The sequence below is a fragment of the Rhinatrema bivittatum genome, chromosome 3 (assembly GCF_901001135.1).
Source record: "Rhinatrema bivittatum chromosome 3, aRhiBiv1.1, whole genome shotgun sequence".
NCBI classification, from domain to species: domain Eukaryota; kingdom Metazoa; phylum Chordata; class Amphibia; order Gymnophiona; family Rhinatrematidae; genus Rhinatrema; species Rhinatrema bivittatum.
In genome coordinates, this window is record NC_042617.1 from 81,946,152 (window position 1) to 81,969,248 (window position 23,097).

Genomic DNA, 23,097 nt, shown 5'->3' on the forward strand with positions numbered 1-23,097 from the left:
AAGGGGCGGGCTGGGGGCGGGGCGGGGGCTGGCCAAGACAGCGTGCATGTTATAAAATTGGCACGTCCAGGAACTGTGCTCACATGGACGTCTGCGTGTTTTTTTCTTAATCAACGCCCGCGTGTTTTCTTTTTAATCAACATTTAAATGAATATTCACAATGGGGTCAATTTTAATCGATGCCCGCGTGTTTTTTTTTTTTTTTAATCAACATTTAAATGAATATTCACAATGGGGTCAATTTTAAAAAGTGCGCTTGTGCGTCCATGTTCACATGGTTCCCAGTATGCGCACATGGATGAGCCAATTTTATAACATGAGTGTGCCGTTGTGCGCATGTTATAAAATCCAAAAGCTGTAAACGCATGCGAGCTGGATTTTAAAATCCATACGCGCATGTGCAGGCAACCCCTGACTCGTGCGCACAAGGGGAGGGGATTTTATATCCTACATGCCGCAATCAGGACTCCAATTAAAAAGCGGACTGGGAGGGAACTTTCCTATCCCTAACGCTATCCTTCTTACCTCTTCCCCTCTCCTCTCCTCCCCGATCCCTAACCTAACTCTACTTATCCCTAATTTTATTATTTTGTTACTTACTGCTTCTTCGGAGCAGAGGTAATCTGCACGCGCCCACTGGCAGCCAGCGAGCGCATCCCTGGGACAGCAGCTAATGGCGCTATTCTGGCTCGCCCCCCACCCCCATACCACGCATCCCGGACTGCCCCTTTTTCCCCTCAGCTGGCACTTCGGCACGTACCGGGGTTTATCTGTGTGGCTGGGCTCATTGTAAAATGTGCTCTGTGTGCGCAAGGCCAGGCCACGTGCATAAGCCCTGGCTTTTACTCGCTTGGGGGCAGATTTTAAAAGCCCCACGCGCGTAAATCCAGCTGGATTTACGCACACCAAGCCTATTTTGCATAGGCTCGGTGATGCGCAAAGACCCGGGACGTGTGTATTTCCCGGGGCTTGAAGAAAGGGACGGGCGTGGGCGGCCCGGGGCGGGGCCAGATGCAACTTGCAAAATAAAGGTTGGGGGGGGGTTAGGTAGGGCTGGGGGGCAGGTTAGGTAGGGGAAGGGAGGAGAAGGTGGGGGGGGGGGGGCGGAAGGAAAGTTCCCTCCGAGGCCACTCCGATTTTGAAGTGGCCTCGGAAGGAACGGGGAAAGCCATCAGGACTCCCCTTGGGCTCAGCGCATGTAAGGTGCACTAGTGTGCACCCCCCTTGCTCGCACCGACCCCGGATTTTATAACATGCGCGCGGCTGCACGCGCATGTTATAAAATCGGGCGTGCATTTGTGCACGCAGGGTTGTGCGCACAAATGTACACCTGCACGTACATCTTAAAATCCGACCCTTTGCTCTTTGAAAATGTACTTGAATGTAAACATTTTAACTTCATTTTTCAAATGAAGCACAGCACCCAATAATATAATGCAGTATCCTTTTTCAAACAGCTCTGCCCTTATACACAAAACCTTTTTCAAGAAGAGAGTCAAAAAATCAACTTTAGTACAGCTTATTTTTCCACGTGTAAAATTTCACTTCTCTTATATCCACATTAATAGAGAGTATAAGCTCCCAGCTGGTTTGTTCAGCTTTGTGCAAAACTCAGACTCTTCATAACACCCGACAAAAGCCCCTGTTTCACCCTCTGCTAGGGCTTCTTCAGGGAAAATTTTAAATACTGCATTTTAGTGCACATGTAGCATTGGCCTCCTCTTCTCAAACAATTCCCTTGTATCAATTGTTTTATGGACTAATGCCTCAAACCAATGGCTGAGGTAGATCTTAAATAAGTAAGCCGGATTTTATAACATACTCGCATAGCTGCGCGTATCTTATAAAATCCGGGGTCGGCGTGCGCAAGGCTCGCAAAATCGGCAGCCTGCGCGCGCCGAGCCACGCAGCCTGCCTGCGTTCCCTCCGAGGCCGCTCCGAAATCGGAGCGGCCTCGGAGGGAACTTTCCTTCCGCGTCCCCCCACCTTCCCCTCCCTTCCCCTCCCTACCTAAATCCCCCCCCCTACCTTTGTTGTGCAAGTTACGCCTGCCTGAAGCAGGCGTAACTTGCGCAGGCCGTCTCGGCATCCCCTGGCACAGGCCGCAGTGCCAGGGGACTCGGGACCGCCCTCCCGGCCCACCCCAGAACTGTCACCACGCCCCCGGACCCGCCCCAGACCCTCCCCTGACCCTGGACACACCCAAAGACACGCCCCCTCCCGCCCCTTTTTCGAAGCCCCGGGACTTGTGCGCCGTCCCGGGGCATTGCGCGCGCCAGCGGCCTATGCAAAATAGGTGTGTCGGCGCACGAGTGCCCTGTGCACGTAAATCCGGCAGGATTTACGCACGCAGGGCTTTTAAAATCTAGCCCATTGTGTATCTTGTTCTACTTTTTTCACTCTTTATATGTCTTGCTTTGCTTCTCTCAGATCTCAGCAGATGCTACTATACTCACTTCCAGAACTTTAAATACTGTGTAGACTGACTGGGAAGCATGTTTTTGATAAAATTTGTGTGGCTGGAAGTGGCAAGAGCAATTGGAGATGGTCTGAACAGAGCTATTGAACAGGAAGTATTTTTAGATAAAGTTGGTTTGTTTGAAAGGGGTGGGACCAGTTGGAGGTGGTTTGAACAGATTTAATGAAGAGAAAGCATTTTTTGATAAAATTGTTTTGTTTGAAAGGGGAGGGAGTAGCTGGAGATAAAAACTAGAGATTCAAATAGTAACTAAATGCTAGCATTCTGAATGGCACTGCACTGACAATTTGCAAGAACAAGTATGTTCTCTGGGTCAATATTAGGGGTTATAAATATTTGAAAAGATATTTTTGTTAGGTATATATTTATATCAATTCTGGTAAGGCTGTTATAAAACATTTTTATTTGTTTTGTAGAACAAGATTTGTTGCAAGTGCTTGATATGAGTATAGCATAAGACAGCTGATGTAGTGTTTTGGTGGTGTTTGCTGAAACCTGGAAACCTGGAAAGCTGTATAGAGAATGTCTGAAATGGATACATTATAAATCAGTCACTGCCAAGATAGCGATGTTAGCTGGATAAACTTATCTAACCAACCCCGGGAGTCATTATTCCACTGTAATTATAACCTCTCCCTAACGCACGTGATAATGACCCATCACATTTTAAAGAATGACCCACTAACTTTGGTGGTATATTTCACATCGTTAATTTTTTTTTGTGCGGCCCAATCGCGATTTTGTTTATCGGCTGCGCCTGAGCCGATAAACAAAAAAAACCATCCGACCCTTTAAAACTGTTCCCTTAGCTTTCCCCACCCTCCCGAACCCCCCCAAAAAACTTTTTACAAGTACCTGGTGGTCCAGTGGAAGTCCTGGGAGCGATCTCCCGCTCTCGGGGCCGTCGGCTGCCACTAATAAAAATGGCGCCGATGGCCCTTTGCCCTTACCATGTGACAGGGTATCCGTGCCATTGGCCAGGCCCTGTCACATGGTAGGAGTAATGGACGGCCGGCGCCATCTTTAAAAATGGCGTGGGCCATCCAGTGCTCCTACCATTTAAATGCTTCTGAATATGGACCCTCGTCATAATTAACAAATGCACATAATTGAAACTTATGCAGGCTTTATAAAGCTGGATGATGTAAACATGTGCGCAGGCATGTATTATATAAAGCTGGATGATGGATGTGCATACTAGGGATGTGAATCGTTTTTTGACGATTTAAAATATCGTCCGATATATTTTAAATCGTCAAAAAATCGTTAGGGCCACGATACAATACCAATTCCCCCGATTTATCGTTAAAAAATCGTAAATCGGGGGAAGGGGGAGGGCAGGAAAACCGGCACACTAAAACCCCCTAAAACCCACCCCGACCCTTTAAATTAAATCCCCCACCCTCCCGACCCCCCCCCCCCCCCAATGCTTTAAATTACCTGGGGATCCGGCGGTGGTCCAGAACGGCGGTGGTCCGGAACGGCCCCCTCAATAGAATCGTGTTGTCTTCAGCCGGCGCCATTTTTCAAAATGGCCACCGCAAAATGGCGGCGGCCATAGACAAAAACGATTCGACGCAGGAGGTCGTTCCGGACCCCCGCTGGACTTTTGGCAAGTCTTGTGGAGGTCAGGAGGCCCCCCCAAGCTGGCCAAAATTTTCCTGGGAGTCCAGCGGGGTTCCGGGAGCGATTTCTTGCCGCGAATCGTTTTCGTACGAAAAATGGCACCGGCAGGAGATCGACTGCAGGAGGTCGTTCAGCAGGGGTTCCGGACCGCCGCTGAACGACCTCCTGCAGTCGATCTCCTGCCGGCGCCATTTTCCGTACGAAAACGATTTGCGGCAAGAAATCGCTCCCGGAACCCCGCTGGACTCCCAGGAAAATTTTGGCCAGCTTGGGGGGGCCTCCTGACCCCCACATTACTTGCCAAAAGTCCAGCGGGGGTCCGGAACGACCTCCTGCGTCGAATCGTTTTGGTCTATGGCCGCCGCCATTTTGCGGCGGCCATTTTGAAAAATGGCGCCGGCTGAAGACAACACGATTCTATTGAGGGGGCCCTTCCGGACCACCGCCGTTCTGGACCACCGCCGGATCCCCAGGTAATTTAAAGCATTGGGGGGGGGGGGTTCGGGAGGGTGGGGGATTTAATTTAAAGGGTCGGGGTGGGTTTTAGGGGGGTTTAGTGTGCCGGCTCACGATTTTAACGATTTTTCACGATAGTTTACACACCCAAACGGCAACAATACGATTCCCTCCCCCTCCCAGCCGAAATTGATCGTTAAGACGATCGAGGACACGATTCACATCTCTAGTGCATACTGTGCTTATGAAAATACTTGTGCACTTACTTCCGACTACCAGTTTACCAAGACCTCCATCAGTTCATCCAGACCTCCACCATTTGGCCTAGACCCCCCGCCCCCCTTCCCAATTCAGACAAAAGAGAAGTGGCTTGTCCATACATGCAAGTGAAGAAACATCATATGCAAATGAAGGTTTAGTGTGTGCAAGTTAAAGAATGCGGCATGCTCTCTATCTTCACAGATTTCTTTCTCTGTTTCTGAGGCACTGGCATGGTTTTCCAATTCCTTGCTATTTTTTCTATGGGTATGTGGGCCACTGAGCAATGCAGATTAGAGATGTGCATTGGTTTATTTTTCATTTTTAATGCACACCCATTTTTTTCAGTGCACACAAAATCAAAATAGCGTGCACCATTTTCATTTACTGCACACTAAATAGCAACAAGAAAGAATGAAGTGAAACAGATAAAAAAAAAAACTAAACAAACTGAAGAATAAAACAAGCATTTTCTGGCTGCTCGCTCCTTCTGCAGGCATTAAGAGGCTGGACCATGAACAGCAGTTCTTTGGCCTTCTCCTTGGTTGATCATTTAAACAGGGTCACTGACATCATTGCTCCTTTAAAAACCTTGTACCCTTAATTGTAAACACAGAAGGTTATCTTGCTTTTCTCAGCATCTTAGAATTGGGAAAAAGAAAGATGAGGAAGCTTGAGTGAAAATGTAGAAAAAGCTCCTACTGATGAGAATTTAGGGCTCTTCCAGGTTGCAAGGCAGGAATATAAGAGGCTATTTATGGCTAGAAAATCCTATTTTTTGTACATTTTTTATTTTACAGTTATATGTAACCCCACCCTGGTGTGCCTGTTCTGTATGGGTGGGGACATAAAAGAATTTGCAAACTCGTCAGGGCAGGGACCCTGGCCAGCTCTTCTTTGTGCCCCTTTCCTCAGCAGGTGGATCCTTTTGGTTGGAGTGAAAGGTTTACTTTCAGGGCCCAGTGTAGGGGTGACTTCTTCCTTACTGAAATTTCCCTGGGAGAGGGGAACTCTTTTTACTGTGTGCTATGTGCCAAACAACCATGCAGGATGTACTGTGTTAGTGTCCAAAATAAAACTTTACTGTTCAGAAGTTGGGTGAATAATTGCACAATAAATTTGAATCCAGCACCTCAGACTTTCCTGCTTTGGTTATAGTCTTTATCCTCTATCTGGGCAGAAATCTTTTAAACAGGTATGGGATCCATCCAGCCTCCTGGGTTAGGTAAGTGCTGGCCCAGTGGGCAGAGTAACCCTAAGATGGTCGGGAAAACCCTCTTCAAAGATGGCCAAAATCCTATTCATATACCGAAAGTCCAACCCTCTCTCTTCCCAGGCTGTGAAGACTCCGGATGGGTGTCCTTCAAGATGAAAATAGGTTCTTACTCACAGTTAGTAAGTATATTCCTTTCTTAGACACGAGAGGGATCCCTGTTGGGAAGCATCCGAGATGGAACTGCAGGTGCACAGATCCTCCAGTGGGTACGAAAAGGGGCAGAAAACATTTCCTCCCAAATCTTCATAAAACAGTTTTTGTTGTTGCCCAAAAAGGTAAGAACACCAAAGTTACCCCTTGCAGCCGGTCACCACCTTAGAAGGCAGGTCTTTCCTATCCCTGTATGTCCCAAATACAGGGCTCCCCACTTCCTGAGTCCAAGAAAGGCCCAGGTGGCCAGCCAGGCTCCTACCACGTAAAAGTGCAAAATCTAAAATATTTCCAGGACAACCAGTCTGCACCTTGGGAGAAGAGTACAGCAGTAGAGCCCTTGACCCATCCCAAAGGATCACTGGCTGGATGGAGTCCAGGTAGACCAAAAATACAACTGAGGAAAAAACTCTACAACCTTCCTCCAGAACTGCAAATTATACTCACACCCCCTCCAGAACTCTAAGCAGAGAGCTCCTTTAAAACCTCTGAAGTGGGCCGTCCATTCCAGCACCCTCAAAGGGAGGGCCTGCACATGAATTTTCCCCTAATTATTCTTCACTAAAGGGCAGATACAGTAAAATCGCAGGAGAACGGGCGAGCGCCCGCTCTCCCAGTGTGTGCACAGGACTCTCTCCTGTGCGCACGATACAGTAAATAAATGTATTTAAATTAGGCCCGGCAGTAAAAAGAGGCGCTAGGGACACTAGCGCCTCTTTTCGGACAGGAGCGGCAGCTGTCAGCGGGTTTGACAGCCGATGCTCAATTTTGCCGGTGTCGGTTCTTGAGCCCACTGACAGCCATGCGTTCGGAAACCGGACGCCAGCAAAATTGAGCATTCGGTTTTCAACCCGCGAGCCTATTTCAATTTATTTTTTATTTTTTAACTTTTTTAAACTTTCGGGACCTCCGACTTAATATCGCCATGATATTAAGTCGGAGGGTGCACAGAAAAGCAGTTTTTACTGCTTTTCTGTGCACTTTCCCGGTGAACGGCGAAATTAACGCCTACCTTTGGGTAGGCGCTAATTTCTGAAAATAAAATGTGCGGCCATGGCCATGTCCGGACATGGCCCTGCGCCATCTTTAAAGATGGTGCCGGCCATCCAGTGCTCCTACCATGTGACAGGGGCCAGCCAATGGCATGGATTCCCTGTCACATGGTAAGGGCAAAGGGCCATCGGTGCCATTTTTATTAACGCAGCCGATGGCCCGAGAGTGGGAGATTGCTCCCCGCACCCTCGCTGGACCACCAGGTAATTTTAAAATTTTTTTGGGGGGTTCAGGAGGGTGGGGGAGGGGTTTTTGTTATCGGATCGGGCGCAGCCGATAACAAAAAAAAATCGAGCCGATCAGTTTCCGGTTCCGATTCACATCTCTAAAAGCTATCACGTCAAAAATGTGCTTCCAAATGCCGGCTAACAGTGTGCTCTGTCGGAGCGCACTGTACTGTATCGGCCTGTAACTGCGGGAAGAATTTGCCCAGGGTTTATTAGTAAAAGAACCGTAGAGTCTGTTATATATACAAAGCGAAGAAACCACCTTGTATACAGGAAATTCTTACGAATCACAAGGAAAAAAAAAGCAAACATTAGTACAAAAACATAATATATAAGTAGATCCCTATCTCACCTCAGAACAACAGGGGAAGCAGGAAAATAAAAGGAGAAATTACATAAACAATTTAGGAATTCAGCATAGCATGGAAGCAGAAGAATCTATCAGTGGCTTTAGGAGTTTAAGAAAGACATCAGCTGTTCAGGCACAAAGAACACAAATCATTATTATATTTAACTAAACATTTATTTTACATGGGTAGCGCAATTTAAAAGAAGCTTCCAAAGCAATAGTTTTCTACTTCACAGCAAGAAAACCCCTCCTTTCCTGAGTTATTTTAGCTACTGTATTTCAGGACATATTCTTACAAATTGACCATAAAACAAGAGTTCAAATTCCTAAAGTACAGTCTCATAACATTGCTGAGATCTTGCTCTGTTACAAAGGAAACAAGTAAAGTACATAGTTGAATAACCTGTGGACCAGAATTCCCACCAAAATTTGTAAGATTAAACATATCTGAAGAGGCCTGGTTAATTTCACTTTGTAAAGAAACAGAACAGGCTGACTTAAGTAAAAAATATAGCTTGTTAATCGAGAGGACTTGGTCAGATGTGATATGTAGCACTTAGAGAAACATTTCTTCCCCATTATTTTTGGAAAATTAAGCAAACGCAAGTTTGTTCCAATAGTTCAATCGATATGGAGAGGGCAATCCTGTCTTTAACCACAGAAACATTTTAAATTCTGGATATTCATACATCTGACAAGTGATCCTTCAAATGCAATAAACTAACTGCAATAACTCTAAATCATGAATCTTATGATGACATTCCATTAATGATTTCTCATGCCTCTTCACTGTTGGCTGAAATTTATCAGCTAGAGAATCTATTTTGGAGGTATAATCTTTAATAGATATTCTGAGGTCACCACCAAATGTTCAGTTGGTAATAGGAGGGACTCAGTGGCAGCAACAGGTTACTCCCTATAAGATGAAAAGAAAGAAGTTAACCCCGAATTATCCACAGCACCTCCATCAACCGGCAAAGGAGAAGGTGGCCACAATTCAGAGTCCTCACTCCTTCCCCTCTTCACCAGTGATGAGGTTCCCAGAAATGCTGGCTCTAAGCTCTTGCAGGTCTCCTCCACCATAGTCGCACCAAGAATATCATCTGGATGCAATGCAGAGACCCCGTGGGGCAAACCACACCTCTTAGCCGGTGGTGAACACTAATCAACTGGGCTGGGAGAAGCCTCGCTCCCTGGCAATTCAAGCATGCCTTCAAATGGGCCGCAACTAGGAACACAGCCCCCTGAAGAGTTATTCCAGAGGACATGTAGGTAAAAATCAGCTGCTGACCCACAAGATGTGTAGGATCTGTAGAAAAAAAAAAACATCATCTTGCCCTTTCTTTTAGACGGCATTGGGAAACGAAAGAAAAGGAAAATAAAGACAGGGAAGCAGCTCAAATATATCCTCTCTCATGCCACTATCTTGCTCCCCAAACAGATTTTTCTAGAAAATAATATTTTACTGATAATTTGTCTGGAACTTTGAATCATCCACATCAGTTGTTCACCATTTCAAATAAAATTTTATAACCTAGCTAATGTCAGCCCAATGAACTAATCTTCCCTCAAGTATTTCTTGATTATTACAAAAATAAAGCTGATTCATTACCAGTTAAACTTTCTTTCTGGGATACTGAAATAGCTTCTTTGGGTTGTATAACAATACCACCTAGGAATACACCAGGTTAAACTTGGTTCTTCATGCTCCTCTTGGTTTTCCTTTGATATGGGAGTTCCTTAAGGCTCAGTGCTTTCTTCATCCCTTTTTAATATTTACCTATTCTGCTATGTACCCTTTTAAAGTCATTAAATGTTTATTTCAAATGCTATGGGGTAGATTTTCAGACGAGCGCGAACAGCCTACTTTTGTTTGCGCTCCAGGCGCAAACAAAAGTACGCTGGATTTTAGTAGATACGCGCGTAGTCGCGTGTATCGGCTAAAATCCTGGATCGGCGCGCGCAAGGCTATCGATTTCGTATAGCCTGCGCGCGCCGAGCCGCGCAGCCTACCCCCGTTCCCTCCTAGGCCGCTCCGAAATCGGAGCGGCCTAGAAGGGAACTTTCCTTTGCCCTCCCCTCACCTTCCCCTCCCTTCCCCTACCTAACCCACCCGCCCGGCCCTGTCTAAACCCCCATCCTACCTTTGTCGGGGGATTTACGCCTCCCTCCGGGAGGCGTAAATCCCCGCGCGCCAGCGGGCCTCCTGCGTGCCGGGCCGCGACCTGGGGGCGGGTACGGAGGGCGCGGCCACGCCCCCGGGCCGTAGCCACGCCCCCATACCCGCCCCCAAAACGCTGCCGACACGCCCCCGCAACGCCGCGCGCTCCGGCCCCGCCCCCCCCCCGACACGCCCACTCCGAAAACCCCGGGACTTACGCGAGTCCCGGGGTTCTGCGCGCGCCGGTGAGCCTATGTAAAATAGGCTCACCGGCGCGCAGGGCCCTGCTCGCGTAAATCCGCCCGGTTTTGGGCGGATTTACGCGAGCAGGGCTCTGAAAATCTGCCCCTATGTGAATAATACACGAAGATGTATTTTCCTGTATCGGATGATTTTTCATCTATTGTACAATAAGATCATGTCTAGATGCAGTACAAGACTGTGTACCCGACTACTTTTGGGTAGTGACTCACCTGCTAAGGTGGCTATTAGGATATGGGGTTTCTGGGGTTACTCTGGGAGCCACTAAGTCCACAAAAGAGGGGCTACAAGAGGAAAATTTGCGCTCCTTCCTGTTGGGCCTTCCAAAATCAGGAGACAAGGGACTGAAACCCACCCAACAAGTCACCCAGGGGTAGAGAGGGAAGGCAGAGTCTTTGAAAGTACAATACTTAGAAAAATTGAATGTAAACTTAAAAAAAAAGTTTAATAGTCTGTTTTGTCAAGAAAGTAACATAAGCCAGTAGTTCTGAGTTTACAAAAGAAACATTTAAGGCAGAAAGTATTATTTTACAATAGAAAATAGTATTAAAGAACTATTTTGTTTCCTATATCACCTTTTTACTTAGGATTTCTTATTTCCTGTCTGGTACCGGTACCTGCTAATATGGAACTCTTATCAGGTAAGTATAATTGAGATATTATGTGTTAACTCAATACCTATCTATAATCTATCTCTCTCTCTATGTGTGTGTGTGTGTGTGTGTGACTCTTTCCAAAGTTAGTTATAAAAGAAAATGATCCTTTCAAAACTTTCTTTCCTTGGGTGTTCAAACTGATCCTCAGGTGATGCAACAATACACTATCTGCGACCCCTTCCGAAGATGTGTTTAAATAATGTCTTTGATGTCTTATTGAACTGGTCTAAATTGGTGTGTAAAATAAAGGATAATCAGTTCCACCCTAAACTCAATGAAAGAGGGGAAATTATTTGGTTCAAGTTGGTTCAAAATTATTTTCACACACACACTGGCACACCCAGAGCTCTTAAGAGAAAAACAGCTTAAACTTACTTATTAGGGATGTGAATCGTTTTTTGATGATTTAAAAAAATCGTCAGATATATTTTAAATTGTCAAAAATCGTTAGAGTCACGATACAATAGAAATTCCCCCGATTTATCGTGAAAAATCATAAATCGGGGGAGGGCGGGAAAACTGGCACACCAAAACAACCCTAAAACCCACCCCGACCCTTTAAAACAAATTCCCCACCCTCCCAAACCCCCCCCAAAATGTTTTAAATTACCTGGTGGTCCAGTGGGGGGGTCCCGGCATGATCTCTCGCTCTTGGGCCATCGGCGCCATTTTGGCTGCCACTAATATAAATGGCGCAGATGGCCCGATAAAAAAAAACCCCACCCGACCCTTTAAAATTACCCCCTTAGCCTCCCCCACTCTCCCGACACCCCTCAAAACTTTTTACACATACCTGGTGGTCCAGGGGGGCCGCGATCTCCCGTTCCCACGCTATCAGCTGCGCTAAAAAAAATGGCGCCGATGGCCCTTTGCCCTTACCATGTGACAGGGCAAAGGTAGCACCGGCGCGACTGTCGGCCCCTATGACATAGTGAGGGCAAAGGTAGCGCCGGCGCCATTTTGAGTACTGGCAATACGGCCGGAGTGCAGGAGGTTGCTCCCGGACCCCCGCTGGACTATATGCAAGTCTTGTGGGGGTCAGGAAGCCCCCCCAAGCTGGCCAAAAGTCCCTGGGGGTCCAGCGGGGGTCTGGGAGAGATCTCCTGCACGCGGGCCGTATTGCCAATATTCAAAATGGCGCCGGCACTACCTTTGCCCTGTCACATGGTAAGGGCAAAGGGCCATCGGCGCCATTTGTTTTAGCGCAGCTGATAGCGTGGGAATGGGAGATCGCTGCCCGTGGCCCCCCTGGACCACCAGGTATGTGTAAAAAGTTTGGGGGGGGGGGGTCGGGAGAGTGGGGGAGGCTAAGGGGGTAATTTTAAAGGGTCGGGGTGGGTTTTTTTTATTGGCACAGGCCTCACTAAAAAAAATTAGGGATGTGATTTGGAATCGGAACTGATTCCAGTTCACATCTCATAACGATCAGATTCCAGCCGAACCCGATCGTTAAAACGATCGGGCACACGATTCACATCCCTATTACTTATAGTTCCTCTCATGTGATATATTACTGTTTTCAGACATTTTGAATTAAAGCTGACCCAACAATTTCTAGTTCTGTTTCATATGAAACACTGAATAGTCACTTAAACTGCACATTCTCAGCAAAGAATCTGAGTTAAGTGCTTGCGCTGTAGAACTTAAACAGTCCATTAACTCTCAGGTTCTATCAATTTATGTAGCAAAAGTTCACAGTGAGGTCAGTCTGAAAAGTTTATTTACACTTTTCAGTTAACAAGTAAAAAGAATATTAACACAGCATTTTTATACACATCAGTTTCTCATATTCAGTAAATTTTCTCACAAGTCTGAACTAATGCAATGAAAATCTCCGCATCTTGGCTGTAATTTTAAGTAACTGTTTGTTACTATACTTATGAAGCTTCAATTCTTACCTGGATTGCTCTAATATGAACAAAATTTTTTAATCACAATTTCATTCCCTCCTTTCAGTCACACACTCTACTTTGAACACATTAACAGCAATTCCCTCTAGATTTCAACCTTTCAGACAAAGGGGCCCTATAAAAGGAGTCAGAAAGAATCTGCCCTTCTTTCTGTCTCTCGTCTCTCCACGTGCAAAACCTCTCCTGCTTGTGGGGACTAATCATTAACATATCTCTCAGCATGGAGTTCCCATAAGCCTTAGCTTTGGCAAGACTGACACAGCAAGCTGACAATCAGAATCTTCAGACTTGCTCTTCCTGCTGAAGTCATTCTACTTCAGTCCCGCCCACTTCTTGTAACTGGATGTGAAGACAGGAAAAAAAAACTTCACAACTGATTCTTACAGCCTCCCCCGAGGCTTCTAAGTCCACTGGAGGTGTTATTTTCCTGCCAGCACTGATAACAAAATGCTATTTGTTTGTTTTGTTATTCCCTGAAGTCCGTCACATAGAGAATCTTGTCACACAGCTTCGGGTTCTTTACTTTGAGCCACAACAGCATCTCCCCCAAGCAGATAACACCCAGAAGAAAGCAAGCCACATCCCAGCAATGCTTTCTACACCCTCAGAACTAATCATTTGCAGCCTGGAAGCGAGAGCAACAGGCTGATCTCCGCAGGGCTGTGCTACAACAGTTTTGCTTTTACTTTCACTTTGCCTCCAGCACGGCTGTGCTGTAAGAGGAGCAGATCAGCTATAGGAGCAGGAACAATTTCTTTGATTACATCATTGGGTAAAGTACAAAGATTTTGTGGCTGATAGGCAAAATGTTGAGAATATTAATGGTAATTTTGTATTGCTAAGGTCTGGAAGGTATGCTCACCCCCCCCCCCCCCCCTTTTGCATTGAGCTGGCTCTGCATTACCAGTACTTTATTTAATGAAAAGGCTTTGAATGCATGGCTGCTTCTGCCTGGAATGTTATTTTATTTAAGGAAATGCCTTAGCACATGGCTGGTTATATATATTTTAACTAATATATATTTAGTGAAATGCCATGGGCACATGGCCACACTTTACCTGTTATTATATATATATATATTTTATGAACTCATGGCTGGCTTTCAGCACAATGCTTGCTCTGCATGTTGCTGTATTTATTGAAAGGGCAGCGAGTGCAGGGCTGGTTATCTTTCACTTGTAGCCTCTTAAGAAACGCCATTGAAGGGGTCTACACATGGTGAATGCATAGGTGGTTAGAGCACATGGCTGGCAGTAGCAGGCTTGGTAGCTCAGTGGTTAGAGCACTGATCTTGTAGGCTTGCTTTACTTTAAAATCGACGTTTTCTATGTATTGCTTTACCCCTCGCTCTCTAAATTGCTAGGAAGTGGGCAGGTTTCATGCCTGCCATGCTACCTCAACAACCTGTGGATGTGCTTTGTTATACCTAAGTAATCTGACAATTAAAAAGTAGCCAGCATCCCGTAGTTGGGAATTCTGATGATATGTCTATGGGACAGCGGTACGGCATTTGAGTGCTCAGCCAGGTTAACAGGATGTTTTTTATATTAATCCTAAAGGTGATATTTAGTATTCGGTTACCATTTAAAGGGACAGCTGTCCCATGTGCACGTTTATACTGAATTATAAGGGGTACAGGACCCTCAGCTTGATAGATATGATTTAGGCTGCGCTATGCAGCTCTATACAAAGTAAATTAAAATATTAATGAAAGGTCGGCTTACATCTTAGCATGGTATTGTGGTTCTTATTGGAAGGGCTTGCCAGCAGAGGTCAGCACATGGCAGCGGCCATTTTAGGAGGTCAGCACATGGCAGCGGCCATTTTAGGAGGTCAGCACATGGCAGCGGCCATTTTAGGAGGTCAGCACATGGACTTTCAGGATTTTCTTTTACTATTACTTTTCTTTTACTCCCCAGGCCCCCCCCCCCCCCCCATGCGCCGGCACTCCCGCCTCCCCACGGAGTCCGGCCGCCCCTCGCCCCCCCCCACCTTCCTCAGCTGCCCCCACCCCCATCCTATTCCCGTCCAGCCCCCCCAAACTTGCCGGGCCCAAACGTGCGCCCCCCCCCAGCCCCAGCCCCCCCCCCCCCCGGCTCCTTGCACCCCACCCACCGCCCCCCCCGTACCCCGGCTGCCCCCTCGCACACCCACGTTTGGCTACCTATTCATATGCCCCCCCCAAAAAAACTGTGCGGGATCTAACCATTTAATATGTCTACACAGCATGGCTACCACTCAGTTTGCTATAGCTTCTGCCCCGTCCGCACTTATGCCGGACCAGGCTCAGGCTCCAGCCAAGCGAGCACGTCGGAAGCCAAGCAAATTGCAGGAAAACTTCGCGGCAACGCCAGAAGTCGAAAAACGTAAGACCAAGACACAGAGGCATAAGAAGAGGAAATCCGCAAGCACACGACAACCGCGTAGCATCAGCCATTTGGGCTGCTATGTACCGGAGCAGCCCCCTCCACGGGGCATGTCCCCTGCAGCACCGACCCCTGCAGCACCGCCACGAGAGAACTTCGGCAATGTTACCGAACGACAGCTGCGTCAGCTCATGGACCAAACCTTGTCAGCGGCTGCTATCCATGGCACGGACAGGGTGAAGGCAATGCTGGATGCCTTAACGCATACCACTAGCCCATCCCCTGGCTCAGTGCCCATCAGTCCACAGCATGGTGCAGCGGGCAGCTCCAACAGTTCAGCTGGCAACACCCAGCCACCAGCACGTCAACAGACAGCTCATGGACAACACGGGCAACCGCAAGAAGGACAGAACTGTGAGTACCCTGATTTAAACCGGGGCCAGGGTAATGTGCAGGTACCCCCAACACAGCCCAGTTACCCACCACCAAGGAATGGCAGCGAAGTGTGGCTGGGGCCACAAAGCGCTCCTACTGACATTTTCGCTGCGATGAAAGCTATTTTCGATAACTGGCATGGGCAGGGTAATGCTAACACTAGCCCAACACAGGAAACAGGGCAGTCAGGACGACCCATGGGGGATATTTTACTTGTGACACCAACCCCAGCCACAGCTACAGCTGTTGGAACACCAACCCCAGCCACAGCTACAGCGGTTGGAACAACGGTGGGTCAGCTGGGGACCAATGGGCACAATACCACTGGTAGCTCAGCCACGAATGGCAATAACGCTGCACAATACACATGTACAGTGGGCTCTCTAACCGCGCATGTGTCAGAGGTGTTAAAAGAGAAAATATGGCGCAGCGAATATGTAGATATATTCGAGCTGCTCAGGAAAGAAGGGGAGGGTTCCGATCCCAAATGCCACGAAGCGTGCAAACTCTCAGCTAGGGAGAAACCCTTCATCGCTAAGACGCTAGCTAATTGGTCAGCAGGATTCAGAATTCTGTCATCCATCATAGGTCAAAAATTTCCTGAAAAATGTTGCTCCTTAATTGCTTACCAGGACGTCATTTGTGGTGCTTATCGCACGTATGGCGGTACGGCTTGGTTGGAGTATGATGAGCAGTTCAGAAGGAATATGGCTGTGAACCCAGGTTTAGAATGGGATTGCAAGGATATTGACCTCTGGCTCTCAAAAATCACACCGTACCGACCGGTGCAGGAGGTTGTCCCTGGCTTCGCTGGCAATGCATACCAGCCGAGTACATGGTTAACTCCTCGCCAACATACTTTTACGGGAAGATTTCCATTTCGGCAAGGTCAGCCCTTTCGTCAAGGGCAAAGGTGGGGGCAAGCCACTAGATTTAGGGGCGGGGGGACTCCCATCTGTAGGCTGTTCAACTCTGGTTTTTGCAGATTCGCTGCTGCCTGCAAATTCAGACACGCCTGCATGGGATGCGGTGCAGGCCACCCTCAAACAAAATGCTCAAGGGGAGGAACCATCCCCCACACAGAGCAACAATAAATTCATTAGAGCACCTACCCCCATTAAGATACATAGCTTGCAGGTCTGTTTAAAGGGTTATCAGCCCAAGGAGGCCAGATGGCTATACGAAGGGTTTTCCCAAGGTTTTCACATACCTTTCATGGGGCCAGAAACCGCCACAGAGGCTAAGAATCTGTTATCTGCGAGGAATAATGAAGAGGTCATTGCACTAAAGATCAAAAAAGAAAGCGACATGGGTAGGGTGGAAGGCCCATTCAATGACAAACCTCTACCTCATTTTAGGATTTCCCCTCTTGGGGTGGTTCCCAAAAAAGAGCCAGGGGAATTCCGAATGATTCACCATTTATCCTTCCCAGAGGGTGGGTCAGTGAATGATTACTTGGACCCCGAAGCATGCTTGGTCGCCTATGCCTCATTCGACCAGGCATTAGACATGGTGAGGCATTGGGGGCAAGGGGCATGGTTGGCAAAAGCCGACATTGAATCTGCCTTCCGCTTGCTTCCAATACATCCAAGCTGCTTCCATCTGTTGGGGTTTCAATTCCGAGGTAAATATTACTTCGATAAATGCCTCCTGATGGGCTGCTCTATATCTTGCGCCTACTTTGAGAGGTTTAGCACATTTGTGCAATGGGCTGTAGAGCAGGACATCGGGAAAGGGAAAATCATACACTATTTGGATGATTTTCTGTTTACCAGCCATAGGGACACACAGGCCTGTGCGCAAGCCCTCGAAGCATTCACCCGGAAAGCTGACGAATTAGGTATTCCGCTAGCTAAGCACAAATCAGAAGGACAGTCACAAAAATTGTCATTTCTCGGTATCGAAATTGATACTCTGCAAATGGTCACACGCCTACCGCCCGCAAAACTAGAAGCGTTACGCGCCAACATATCTACTACCGAACAATCACGCAAAATCACGCTAAAACAAATGCAGTCACTCATTGGTCACCTCAATTTCGCTTGCAAGATCATGCCCATGGGTCGCCCCTTCATTAGAAGATTGTCCCAAGCCACAGCAGGTATTCGCAGGAGCCATCATTTCATTAGAATCACCAAGGAGCTCAGGGAGGACCTCATAGTATGGAAGACATTCCTAGGGGAATATAATGGGCGGACAGTTTGAAGGGACCCAATCATGACCAATAGGGAGCTGCAGCTCTACACCGACGCAGCGGGGAGCGCTGGATTTGGGGCCTATCTGGCTGGGAAATGGTGCGCGGAACGATGGCAAGTACAGTGGGAAGCCATGGATTTACTCAGAGACATCACTTTTCTCAAATTGTTCCCCATTGTTGCAGCAATACACATGTGGAAAGCATGTTTGCACAACAGAAGAGTGGTTTTTTGGTCAGACAACATGGCGGTTGTACAGGCGATAAATTCTCTCACCGCTCACTCCCCTAGGGTCATTAGGCTATTGCGGGATTTAGTACTGCTCTGCCTGCGCATTAACCTGGTCTTTAAGGCTAAGTACGTTCCGGGGGAAGCTAACGGCATCGCTGATGCATTGTCTCGTTGTCAGTGGTCTCGTTTCAGATTCCTGGCCCCGGAAGCAGAGCATCAACCTTATCGCGTCCCTCCTCGGATTTGGGAATTAGGGTGCCCGGAATCGCCTCCATATTGAGATCGGCTCTGGCAGAGAGTACGGTGAGAGCATATGCACGCGGCTGGAGCTTGTTCCAAAAATTTTGCCAATCAAATAACACGCAAGTTCAGGGGACAATGACAGAGAGAAATGTAATGACAGAGAGAAATGTAACAGAGTTCTTGCTCTACCTCAAGAACTCGGGGGTATCAAGAGCACAGGCAGGGCAACATGTAGCTGCTATTGTTTTCGTCTCCAAACTATGGGGTATAGGCACAATTAGCAACTCCTTTCTCATAAAAAAAAGATATTAGAGGGTTGGCGGAGACAAGAACCAGTTAGAAGGGACGCCAGAAAGCCTATCACACCAATGCTGCTACAAGCACTGGTAAAGGAGCTCCCCAGCCTAGTTTGGGACAATTATGAGGTAAAGCTATGGACCGTGGCTTTTTCACTAATGTTCTTTGGGCATTTAGAAACAGCGAGCTTATTCCGAGGGCAAAGGTGACCACCAGGGCATCGGATGGGGGTCTCCTGATAGAAAACATAAGGCTGGTTAAGGAGACAGTACAGATCTTTCTCAGGCGAGCAAAAACTGATCAACGGGCAGTAGGTCGCTGGATTACATTATACCCGGCTCATACGGGGGAGATATGCCCCGTAAGGGCTACGACAGAATACCTCAAAGTACGCCCACTGGGGGGAGGGCCCTTTCTAAAACACAAAGATGGCAACGCACTATCGCGTTACCAGTTTATCAGTAAACTACGCAAAGGCTTGGAAAAGACAGGGGAAGACGCGGGAGCTTATCACACACATTCATTCCGAATAGGCGCAGCATCCTTCGCCAGCAGCAGCGGTTTATGCGAAGATCAAATTAAGGCGCTAGGGCGGTGGAAATCCGGTAAATTCAAAACATACATACGACCCAATAACCAGACAGCCCAATGAACAGTTTCACTGGGAAACATAAAAAGCATATATTTACCGTCCTGTTACACATAACCGTTTTATTTTGTCCATCATAGACTCGTCAGCGGGGAGCGCGAAAGTGATATGGATCATGGGGCACTCGTACATTTATTGGGCGCACATTAGAACCAAGAAAAAGACCTCCAGCGAGTACATGGGCATACCGCGTAGCAAGGCCAGCTTATTCTGGCTCGGCAAACGAGGGATGAGGTGGGTCCAACTAGTGCCTTGCATCGTCCAATACGCCAGGCAACTACCACAGCCTGATATTATCATCTGTCATTTGGGCGGTAACGATTTGGTCGCAGTCAAAAACATTGACTTAATAATCACGATCAAGAAGGACTTGACTGCAATTAAGGCTATATGGCCAGCCGTGGTATTGGTATGGTCCCACATTATCCCCCGATTGGTATGGAGGGACGCGAGGTCGCACAAATCCATCGAAAAAAGCAGGCGCAAATTAAATAAAGAAGTGGGCACGTGGTTGAGAGCTATAGGGGGATATGTCATCAAGCATGATGATATTTCGCTCTCATGTTCAGGCATGTATAGGCCGGATGGGGTTCACTTATCAGACGATGGGGTAGATATCTTCATCCTCGCCCTGCAAATGGCCACAGCAGCTTTAGTTAATTAGTGGGGGTAGAAAACAAATAAGGTTTTACTGTTTCCTACTTTGGCGGGTGCCCTCACTGGAGCATAAGGGGATGTATCGCTGCATAGAGGGGAAGTTTTTGGTGTTGGGGGAGGGGGAAGGGGAGGAGCACAGCACCAAGGACTTTGCATAGGGGGAAAGCGGGGGCATGGATATAACTAAGCATGGCGGAGACCGAGATAATGGCCGGTCTGGGGGTGGCCCAATGAAGGCCTGGCATAAGCAATAATCGCAGCCCGCAAGGCCAGGGGTGGGAGGAGGCGGCAGAATACTGCACGGAGCGGCAGTAGCCACGGAGGCGTTGCTGGCTACATTCTCTCCACCTAGCTTGTTGTTCCAGCAAGCTAGGTGGAGAGAACGTTGCCCAAATCTCCTCTTGGAGTGAGTTTCCTCACTCTGACGGCCAGCAAATCTTCACTAGAGACCACTGTTCTTTCCATAGGTCTCATGTGGAATGTGAAAGTGGCCCCCAACCCCCGACGCTCATACCTAATCCCCACCCCGAGTTAGTAGGTGGCCCTCCCATAGGGATTAAAATACCTGTCTAGGGCATAGGCACTATAGTAAGGCGCTCTCTTTCTCTCTCTCTCTCTCTCCCCCCACATTTGAGGGTTGTAGTTCTTAGCCGCGCTAACACTCTCCGCCCCCTGAATACCAAATTACTAATTTGCATTCGCAAATCGCGTTAACGGCTGTTCACGCGAATTTATCGCACACGGTAAACTGCTTGGAAAATGAGGCCCTTTGTTGCTAAATCAGTTACACTGGCTACCTGTTATCCAGCATATTAAATTCAAGGTGCTGTTTTGATTTATAAATCTATGCAGCTCAATGCTCCTTCTTATTTGTTTAGTCTTTTTATGAATTATAATCCTGAAAGAGCATTACAGTCTGCAAGTCACTGATTATTGGAGGTCCTGGAATCAGCTCATTTGCAAGACACTTGAAACAGATTTCTCTCAATTATTGGACCTGTCATATGGAATACTTTAACAGACAAATCTAATCTAGAAATTAAGCTGTTTAGAAAGACCCTTTAGAGCCTGTTATTTTGTGAAGCTTTTGCAGATGATATTTTTATTTTATCATGTTGATAGTTTTATTTATGTTGCTATGTTGTTTATATATATCTTTTCAAATTGTATTACATGTAAACTATTGTGATATTCTTAGCATGACAGTGTTATATAGATGGAATATAAGTATTTAAAATAACATAAATACCATCTTTACCACAGCACCTCATTGAAGACTGCTGTAATATTTTATTCCTGCTTCCATAGTAGTAAGTGACAAATCTGTGTAGATTTTTAATTGTGATTTAGAAAGAGAAGAAGTATTTCCCTTCATTTCCTTTAAATTTGCAAATTAAAGGTTCAAAGTCTTAGCTGAGGAGTCTTAGAAAACAAAGAGATTAATTTCTAATTCTCACCCAGTGGTTGGCAAAGCATATTTAGTTATTTTTGCATTGCAGTTAATTTTCTATGTGATTTCTGTTAGGAGAAAATTTTATTCCCACCCTTCCTTCCCAGAAAGAGGATTAAGAGAAGAGGTTTTCTTGATCATCTTGGTGCCTCTTACTTCAAGTGATTCCCTTCCTAATCTGGCAATTGAAGAAGAAAGGAACTGATACACAGTTGGAATCAATCACTGGGAGGAGAGACAAAAATCTGAGCTCCCACTTTGGAGGCTCATCAATAGCAAACATTTAAGGAGTTTCCCTCAGGGTACATGGAAAGGATGCAATCAGAGAATTCAAGATCAGAGGATCTCAGGTATTGAAAAGAGGAACCAAACTGGGAGAGGAGGATCTCATATTTGCAATTTACTCCAAAATGAAAAAAGGAACTCTGAAGGCTAGATTTAAGGGACCACAGAGTCGTATATTTACTACTTTCAATTTCTGAAAGAGATATGTGTCAAGTGTCATATTTTCATGTTTGAACTTTTTCATCTATTGATGAAAAAGTTCTATTGATGAAAAGTTTGTGTTGGAACACCATCATTATATTTGCTTTAGTTATTGGCACTGTGACGAGGACTTTACAGGTAACATTCAGGATCTAGGACATTTATGATTTGCACTACAGTGAATATTCCAACTTGGAAAAACAAAAGAAAGTATTATCAGAGATTTAGCCCTGCACTGACTAAAAGTCCCGTGACTCGTATACCACATTTCTTTTTTTAAAAACTATCACCACTTAACTGGCTATATTCAAAAGAATACACCTTTAGCCAGACAACTTCAAACCTAACCAGAAATATTAAAAATAACCAATTAGATTTAAATTAATCTGGCTAAATATTCAGCAAAACATTTATCCTGCTAAATATTTAACATAACTTATTCAACTATCATTAGTCAAATAATCCCTAGATTCATCAAGCTGCGGCAAACATAGCAGAAATATGATGTGTTAGCAGCCTGTGATAAAAAAATGAGTATGGATAGGGAAAGTAACTAATTCCTACTGTTATGGCTGCCGGCTGCGGCGGTCCGCGAACGGGGCTGGTCACTCACCTGCGGCGTCGGGCCCCTCTTGGGACACCCGCAGGAGCCGGCAGTCACCTCTGAAAATCTCTTCGCTGCTGTGGCCGCTTCTAAGATGGCCGCCTCTTCCTTCCTGTTGACTCCGCCCCCACCGGGCCTCCTAGAGCCGCGCGTGCGGCTGCTGGGGTAATTTAAAGGGACCATTACAGGAAATGGCCACTGCCTCTTCCTGGGACTCTGCCCGGTTTCCGGTATTTAAGGCAAGGTCTGCTCCTCAGACCATTGCTTTTGCTTTGACCCCTGGACTGGCTTCGGACCATTCTTCTGGCTTAGACCTTCGGATCGGCTTCGGACCATTCTCAGGATATCAACACTTGAATTGACTTCAACCTGCTGGAGGCGCCAGCTATCTGGATTCCACGACCTGCAGGAGGCGCCTACATCCAGACCTTCTTCGGTCTTCAGGGAGTCTCCTAAGTCCCAGCAGCTGGGTTCCTATGGGTTCATCCTGGGGGAATCGAGAGCTTCCAGGGTGAAGTCTTCATTCCACGTCTGCATCATCAGGCCTCGCCTTACAACAGTAGGGACCTAAGAGGGTTTACTCTCCTAGGTGGTGCTAACTCTACCTCGGACCAAGAGTCCA

General features: G+C 46.8%; 2 protein-coding genes across 4 annotated transcripts in view; one reads left to right on the forward strand and one right to left on the reverse strand.

Moving 5' to 3' along the window:
* Positions 1-23,097, reverse strand: part of NRXN1 (neurexin 1) — a 2,509,029-nt gene that overhangs the window by 2,335,008 nt on the left and 150,924 nt on the right. The window lies entirely within an intron of this gene.
* On the forward strand, positions 15,059-18,392 carry LOC115086928. The gene is made up of 2 exons (XM_029593414.1): positions 15,059-15,642; positions 18,282-18,392. The coding sequence occupies exons 1-2, from the start codon at positions 15,090-15,092 to the stop codon at positions 18,341-18,343; spliced, it is 615 nt and encodes a 204-aa protein (XP_029449274.1). The 5' UTR covers positions 15,059-15,089; the 3' UTR covers positions 18,344-18,392.

Bases quoted from the DNA above. Each gene is read 5' to 3' on its own strand.
- LOC115086928 (XM_029593414.1), top strand. From the start codon at position 15,090: ATGGCTACCACTCAGTTTGCTATAGCTTCTGCCCCGTCCGCACTTATG. The intron at 15,643-18,281 runs GTGAGTACCCTG...GTCTCGTTTCAG, and splicing joins ACCGCAAGAAGGACAGAACT to ATTCCTGGCCCCGGAAGCAG.